The sequence below is a fragment of the Cicer arietinum genome, chromosome 6 (assembly GCF_000331145.2).
Source record: "Cicer arietinum cultivar CDC Frontier isolate Library 1 chromosome 6, Cicar.CDCFrontier_v2.0, whole genome shotgun sequence".
In the NCBI taxonomy this organism is placed as follows: domain Eukaryota; kingdom Viridiplantae; phylum Streptophyta; class Magnoliopsida; order Fabales; family Fabaceae; genus Cicer; species Cicer arietinum.
Window position 1 is genome coordinate 28336884 of NC_021165.2, and position 8237 is coordinate 28345120.

Sequence of the window (8237 nt, forward strand, 5' to 3'; positions counted from 1 at the left end):
AACTCAAAGAACAAAAATCAACAAAATATATCAAATAAATCCTTAATTTAACTAATAATTGAGGATAAATAAGACTAAAATAGTGGGAAAATATGCATATGATGAAGAGTCATCACTTGCTTCGTCCATGAAAAGTAGGATTTTTAGACAACTGAATTGTAGAATTGTTGTCACAAAGAATCTTTGTGCTTCCTTTTTCTTCAGCTCCAAGTTGCTCCAAGATTCCTCTAAGCCAAACACATTGACAAGCACAAAATGCAGCTGCAATATATTCAGCTTCTGTGGTTGATAAGCTCACTATTGGTTGTTTCTTTGAAGCCCATGAAATTGCTCCCGATCCCATAATGAAAGCAAAACCTGAAGTGCTTTTCCTATCATCCAAATCTCCAGCATAATTGCTATCTGTATAGGATACAAGGCCTGCATTACTTCTGCCCCTTTTGTAGAGTATGCCAAAATCAGTAGTTCCTTTAATATATCTTAAAATCCTTTTTGCTGCAAGCCAATGAGATGACTTTGGATTTGCCATGAATCTACTAATCAAGCTTACTCTATACATCAAATCTGGTCTAGTGGTTGTGAGGTACATGAGACTTCCAACTGTTTGCTTAAACATGGTAACATCTACTCCATCTCCTGTCTCATCATTTGACAATTGTGTTCCAGGCACAATAGGGTTGTTCACACTGTTGCTGCTTCCCATGCCGAATCTGTCAAGAACTTCTCGTGCATACCTTCTTTGACATATAAATATTCAAGCCTCATTGTATGACTTCAATTCCTAGGAAATATTTCATCTTTCCCAAGTCAGACATGTCAAATTCTCTCATAATTGAGCTTTTGAATCTATCACACATGCTCTTATTGCCTCTAGTAAAGATGAGATCATCTACATAAAGACTAACAATAAATGTGTTGTCTCCTTCTTTCTTGGTGAATAAAGTGTGCTCACTGGAACACTTTATAAACCCTTCACGTGCAAAATATGCCTCTGTCTTGTTGTACCAGTCCCTGGGTGCCTGTTTAAGGCCATACAATGCTTTCTTCAATCTATAGACTTTGGCTTCTTCTCCCCTTTTGATGAATCCTTCTGGTTGTTCAATGAAGACTTCTTCTTTAAGTTCTCCATGAAGGAATGCACTCTTCACATCAAGCTGAAATACTTCCCATTCATATTGAGCTGCAAGTGCAAGAATTAGACGTACAGTGTCAAGTCTGGCCACTGGTGCAAAGACTTTTGTGTAGTCTACTCCATATTGTTGTGCATAACCCTTTGCCATTAATCTTGCTTTGTGTTTTTCTACTTCTCCTTTTTCATTAAGTTCGGTTTTAAAAACCCACTTAACTCCAATTGGTTTGGCTCCTTTTGGTAGATCTGTTAGCTCCCAAGTGTTGTTCTTCTCTATAGCTTTTATTTCAGTTATCATTGCCTCTTGCCATTTTGTGCTTTTGTGTGCCTCTTGGAAGGTGAGCGGATCATTTTCACTCTTAGCCATCAGCATCATAAGTCTTTCTTCATCAAATTCAGCCCCTGTCACATAATCTGTCATCCATGCTGGTTCTTTTGTAGCTCTTGGTTCCCTCCCTTGAACTAGACTTCTTTGATCAATATTGTTTTCATCACGTGCAGGTGATCTAATTCCAACTGAGCTTCCTTCACCATCTTCATTTTCGTTTTGCTCAACTTCTTCTTCACTATCAACTTCTTCTTCTTCTTCAAAGTAGTCTTCTTCACCTTCACATACTAACACATCAACATTCATTTCTTCATTGGTTCTTTTCCAATCCCAGCTTCTCTCTTCTTCAAACACTACATCTCTGCTTACAATGATTTTCTTGGAAACAGGGTCAAATAGTTTGTAAGCTTTTGATTCATCACTGATTCCCAAGAAAACACACACCTTACTCTTATCCTCAAGTTTGGTTCTTCTTTGATCTGGTATATGAGCATGAGCCACACACCCAAAGACTCGAAATTGTGCCACCGTAGGCTTCTCATTGCTCCATGCTTCTTCTGGAGTTATGTCTTTTATTGTTGAAGTTGGACTTCGATTCTGCACATGCACACACCATTTCACAGCTTCTGCCCAAAATACCGTTGGAACTTGCCTTTCATTCAATACAGCCTGCATACCATTCATGATTGTCCTATTTTTTCTCTCAGCAACTCCATTTTGCTGAGGAGTATAAGCTGCTGTTAATTGCCTTCTGATGCCTTGAGTTTTGCAGAATTCTTTAAACTCAACTGAGGTGAATTCGCTTCCTCTATCTGTTCTTAAACAGGTAATGTGTTCACCAACTTCCTTTTCTACACTCATTTTATAATTCTTGAAATTTTGAAATGCTTCAGATTTTTCATGTACCATTCATGATTGTCCTATTTTTTCTCTCAGCAACTCCATTTTGCTGAGGAGTATAAGCTGTTGTTAATTGCCTTCTGATGCCTTGAGTTTTGCAGAATTCTTCAAACTCAACTGAGGTGAATTCGCCTCCTCTATCTGTTCTTAAACAGGCAATGTGTTCACCAACTTCCTTTTCTACACTCATTTTATAATTCTTGAAATTTTGAAATGCTTCAGATTTTTCATGTAAGAAATAAACCCAAGCTTTACGTGAGAAATCATCTATAAAGCTTAAGAAATACCACTTATTGTTGTTTGATGAAGGCTTGATAGGACCACATATATCAGCATGCACAAGTTGTAGTTTCTTTGAGGCTCTCTACATGCTTTTCTTTGGTATTGGTCACCTGTGTTGTTTTCCAATCAAACAGATGATGCAAGTCTTCTTTGGGCACTTCAGTTTTGGCAGATCAGCTACCAAGTGTTTTTGTGACAGTGTGTTTAGCCCTTTGTAATTAAGGTGCCCAAACCGACAGTGCCACAAGTGAGTTTCTTTCTCTAGCTTAGTTTGTAGACACATGGTCTCCTTTGATACTGCAGTGGCTGACACATAAAACATCCTATTTCCACTCATCTTAGTTTGCATGATTAAGCCCTTTCTAGAGTGAAAGACTTTGCATGTTCCATTCTGAATCAAAATTGCCAATCCTTTTTCTTGAAGTTGTCCTAAGCTAAGAAGGTTATTCTTAAGCTCAGGAACAAAATAGACATCAGAAATTACTTGAGTGACACCATTGACTTGCATTCTCACATTTCCTTTTGCTACCACATTCATTTTCATGTCATTCCCTAATTTCACAGTTTGACAAAGACCTTCTTCTAAATTAGAGAACCAACCTTTGTTTCCTGTCATGTGGTTGCTACATCCCGAGTCCAAGAACCAGACCTCCTCCTTCGTGACTTGATGCAGGTCCATGTGTGACATCAACAGGAGCTCCTCCTCTTCTTCTTCTTCCATCTTTGCATACTTTTCCTTTTTCTCCCATTCTGGACATTCATATTGAAAATGTCCAAGCTTATGAGACTTGAAGCATTCAACAATTGCCTTGTTTTGGAACCTTCTTTCACGTCCTCTTCCTCTTCCACCCCTAGAGAAAGCTCTTCTTCCTCTTCCTCTCCAAATCTATCATCATGTGTAACCTTCAGCACCTGCTCCTCCACTTGAGGTTCCTGCATCCTTCGTTCATGAACAAGAAGACTTCCATGGAGTTCATCAATGGTTAAGGCACTCAAATCATTTGACTCCTCTATTGATCATACAACATAGTTGAATTTAGAAGTCAATGATCTGAGAACCTTGCTGACCACTATACTTTGTTCCATGTTTTCACCATTTGATTTCATTTTATTCACCACACTAAGAGTTTTTCCCAGAAAGTTGTCTACCTTCTCTCCTTCTTTCATGGCAAGCAACTCAAACTCTTTTTTTAGAGCTTGAAGTTGTGCTCTCTTTACCCTTGTGTAACCTTGGTACTTCTGCCTCATTGACATCCAAATTGCATTTGATGTCCCTTTGTCAAGGATTGTCTCCATAATTTCTCTATCAATAGCCTGGAATAGGAAATTCTTAACCTTCAAATCCTTGAGCTTGGCTTCCTCCACGCTGCGTCTCTGTGCTTCACTTGTTGGTGCAGTTCTAATTGTTGACACTGGTATTCCTTCCTCTACAAGACTCCATAACTCTTTGCTTCTCAAAAAGTTCTCCATCATCATTGACCAATGATCATAGTGACCATCAAATCTTGGAATAGCAGGTTGCACAAACTTGTCTGTCATTTTTTGTTGTAGACTCTCACACACTCTTTGTTTTCACTCACAATCAGGCCCCTTGGGAGGCTCTGATACCAAATGTAAAAGCTGGAATGTAATCAACACTTAAAGTGGAAGAGAAATCACTCATAATCTTGAAAAACACAACAGACATTTATAGCCTTTTACATGCATAGAATCAAAACAGAAAAGCCACGTTTCATGGCACAATACATGGAATTTTCAAAAACAACTAACCTAAAGAATAGGACATCCACAAGACTAGGACTTATTTAACAAAGTAAAAACTAACTTTTGACTATCACTTTATTAGTATCTTATAATAATACATGGTAGTCGTAAGTCAATTCGAAACAAAATTGAATCCAATTGATGTGGTCACTATGTATATCTAACTGAATCCTAACATGAATTTCAATTTATTGTGATGAATCCCAATGAATCACACACAGCTTGCCCTTGAACTTTTGTCAAGAAAATCACTTTTTCTTGTCAACTTTGTGTAGTCAACACCTTTTCTTTTGTCATTTTGATTTTTGACTTGAATCTTGAATTATTTTGAGGTTCATATGCATGGCTTTTTTTTTTTCTATGTCCCTTGTTTTTACTTAAAAATGTCATATTTTTATTGATAATGTATGTAATAATTCATAATAAGATTCAATTCATGATTTGAAAAATAGGTCTTCCTTTGCTAACCATGCTTCTTAGCCCAAACAATATTGTCAAGGTTGTAACTAGATGCATCATGCATACTAGTTTTGCCTTTCATGTTTGTATGGGTAAGGATGTTAAAAATGTTTAATCAATTCAATTGTTTGTGGCTGCTACTAGGTGTTTTGTAAATTTGAATTGGAAAGTGAAACCTGGCTTGATGGACAATACATCTTAGGATATAAGATTATAGATGCAAAAGTTCATCGATTATACTTTCAAATTAATTCTTTTAGAGGTTTTAGTGTTTGGCATGGTGGAAAGGATTGGGTAATGTCAACAGGAGAGATAAAGAGCACTGAATTAAGGAAGGGTGATGCCTAGTTTTAGTCAGTCTGTCACTGTTCTCTGCTCTGCTTGGAAAATGAATAATATCATCTGAAGGGTTTTTCTGTTATATCAAAAACTTTCTCCATTGAATCCCTTTTCATATTAAATTTTCTCTCATCTCAGGTGAAGGGCTTTCCAAAAAGCAGGCTGCTCAAGAATCTACAATAAGGAAACTTAGGGTTCAGGTATGCAGAGTATTTATTGTATTTTCCTACAATCTTAAATCCTTTGCTATGCGTATATAATAAACCGTATATTTACCTTTTTTCATGAAAGCTAGATTAGAGATCTTGAGGAGGAGAAAAAATGTTTGACTACTAAACTTCAGGTAACTGAATACCGAGAGAATTATTTTAAGTTAATATTTGCTTGCAACTTTTTTAAAGTTATTATTCTGTTGCATAAGATTTTCTTCATGATATAGCTTTATTTTAAAAACCCCATCTCACTGATTGTAAATATGTAAATGTCATATTTCTTTTAAGTCTTAAGTTTAATTTATGATTTACTCTTGTGTGCTGCTGTGGATCATCTATTTCATTAGAAAATATCAAATTCATTTTTAATGCAGCAGGTGTTGACAATCCTAATATTTATATGTATTTATAGTTGAAGTTGTTGTTTGGTTAATGTCATGCAATCCAGGTAGAGGAGAATAAGGTAGAAAGTATAAAGAGGGAAAAAACAGCTACAGAGAAGGTGTTGCAAGAAACAATAGAAAAACATCAAAATGAACTTGCAGCACAGAAAGAGTATTACACTAATGCTTTGGCTGCTGCTAAGGAGGCTCAAACATTAGCAGAGGCTCAAGCAAACAATGAAGCAAGAACTGAGCTAGAGAGTCGTCTAAGAGAAGTTGAGGAGCGCGAATCTATGTTAGTCCAGACAATTGAAGAGTTGAGACAAACTCTATGTAGAAAGGAATAACAGGTTTTTGTTGTGTTTGATGTCTCTCTGTCTTTCTTTTTACTAATTGACTTTCTCAGGATATTGCTTATAATTCACTTGTTCCCTTCATCTCTATTCAGGTTGTATTCAAAGAAGATATGCTTCACAGAGATATCGAGGATCTTCAAAAACGTTTCTAGGTCTGCTCCCCTGCTCTATGCATGTCTTTCAATTATTTGACTTTTGGAGGATGATGTTTTTGCTTGTTTGTGCTTTTGGTAGTTTTCTAATTTGACTTGCTTTCCCTAGGCAAGTGAAAGACGGTGTGAAGAACTAATTACACAAGTTCCAGAATCCACAAGGCCTCTTTTAAGGCAAATTGAAGTCATGCAGGTAATAAACATATGTCTGAGAATTGTTTTTCCTTTTGTTTTTTATTATCCTGACTGAGATCTGTTCTAGACTAAAATTCACTTAATAACAAGAAACAAATGCTAGAAGAGCTGAAGCTTGGGCTGCAGTTGAAAGATTTATCAATGCTTGACTTCAGGTCTCTAGAATACTTTTTTATTTTCATTTTAAAAATCTTTCCTACTGGATAATATCGTGTTTCTATATCTTTTTCAATGGACTTCACAGGAAGCCGAGGCTAAAGCTGCAACTTCCGAGGAAAGAGAGCGATATGTGAATGACTGCGTATCTCAAACCTTGTCTCGAATTAATGTTGTTGAGGCCCAGGTTCTGCAATGAATGAAGTCATGTCTTCAATGGTGGTTTTGTGCATGTGTCACTAAATTCAATAATGAATTGCAGATTTCATGTCTTAGGGAAGAATAGACTCAATTAAGTAAGACCCTTGAAAAGGAAAGACAAAGAGCAGCTGAAAGTAGGTAGGAATATCTTGATGCGAAAGAGAAACCTGACACTCAAGAAGGTCGTGCGAGACAGCTTGAGGAAGAGTTGCATGAGGCATTGATGCACAGGGAGCTTCTTTAGCAGTTAAACTTTCAGCCTCTGGCTTCAAACTTACATCATTAAGTGATATCAATGTTATATGAAACTCTCAAGTTTCTTCTTGCATTAAATTGTTCTTATCTTTCAATTATTACATTACTTCGGTCATTGAATGGACCGGCTAAAGAAACATATTTGGTTTCATGCTGCATCGTTTTTTTCCGAAAAATTTAACAAAAACAAGTCAACTTGCTTTTTCAAGTACCTTTCAAGACATGATGTGGGTGCTTGGGATAGAACATATGTTAGTGACCTGATGTAGAATATTTGAGAAAGCTATGGAATTGAAATTTGAAACCATGTATGAAAATGAAAACAAAAAGTTGATCGGATATGGTATTTATGGTAACAATGTTAAATTCCATCCAACTTATTATAACTATGGGAAATATTGTTTGTCAAGTTTCTAAATCAAGCACTTCAGTTTTGTTTTCAGGAAATAGAAAAAGAAAAGGATGATCGATCAGATCTGGGGATGACCGTTTGTATTCATTTTGTGCCATGATCATATCAAACTCCCACAACAAAGCATAATTTTGCTTTTCAGAATGGTGTGATGCTTTGCTTCTTTTTACATCACTTGGCTAAGCTATCTTGTCTGTGATATTTTCGATAATATACTTTATGATGTAGGGGAATTTGTCACGTAAAATCTCTAGTGCAAGCTCCCTTGGAAGCATGGAAGAAAGCTATTTTCTGCAAGCATCACTGGGTTCATCTTACCGTTTTTCTGAACGGAGAAATCCAGGAGAATTGAGCATGAGTCCTTACTATATGAAGAAAATGACACCCAGTTCTTTTGAGGCTCCACTTCATCATAAGAAGGGTGAACTTGCTTCATATATGTCGCGCTTGGTATGATTTGTTGCCTTCATTTTCTGTCATAATTCCTTCCATGGATGTATCTTTCGATCTGCAGTTAAAACTACAACAATAGCATGCCAATATGCACTTCAAACTAGAGAGCTCAGACGAGTCATTTAAGGTATAACATAAAGCCAACTTACTGTTTTGGTTGGATTTGGATCCCTTATTCCATTATTTACTTTTTATATTCATAACCAAATTTTTTTGGAGTATTTATCAAATATTTTGTTTAGGAAGATGATTATTGTTCTT

The 8237-nt window shown here is 36.4% G+C and overlaps 2 protein-coding genes and 1 pseudogene across 2 annotated transcripts in view; 1 reads left to right on the forward strand and 2 right to left on the reverse strand.

Moving 5' to 3' along the window:
• Positions 1-703, reverse strand: part of LOC140920681 (secreted RxLR effector protein 161-like) — a 1916-nt gene extending 1213 nt beyond the window's left edge. The window contains exon 1 of the mRNA XM_073369480.1: positions 117-703. Within this exon, the coding sequence (XP_073225581.1) occupies positions 117-703 (587 nt within the window). The remainder of the gene's footprint in view (positions 1-116) is intronic.
• A 2042-nt stretch (positions 704-2745) lies between these two features.
• Positions 2746-4178, reverse strand: LOC140920682 (uncharacterized). The gene is made up of 3 exons (XM_073369481.1): positions 3716-4178; positions 3461-3649; positions 2746-3389 (listed from the first exon to the last, which is right to left on the reverse strand). Exons 1-3 carry the CDS (start codon positions 4176-4178, stop codon positions 2746-2748), a joined length of 1296 nt encoding a protein of 431 aa, XP_073225582.1.
• A 694-nt stretch (positions 4179-4872) lies between these two features.
• Positions 4873-7634, forward strand: LOC101507575 (golgin candidate 5-like; annotated as a pseudogene).
• The last annotated feature ends 603 nt before the right edge of the window (positions 7635-8237 follow it).

Excerpts from the sequence above, each read along its gene's own strand:
- LOC140920682 (XM_073369481.1), bottom strand. The coding sequence starts at position 4,178 with ATGACAGACAAGTTTGTGCAACCTGCTATTCCAAGATTTGATGGTCAC. Across the intron at positions 3,650-3,715 it reads TGGTGAAAACATGGAACAAA|AGGAGTCAAATGATTTGAGT; the intron begins GTATAGTGGTCA and ends TATGATCAATAG. Across the intron at positions 3,390-3,460 it reads GGAAGAGGACGTGAAAGAAG|AATGGGAGAAAAAGGAAAAG; the intron begins GTTCCAAAACAA and ends ATGAATGTCCAG.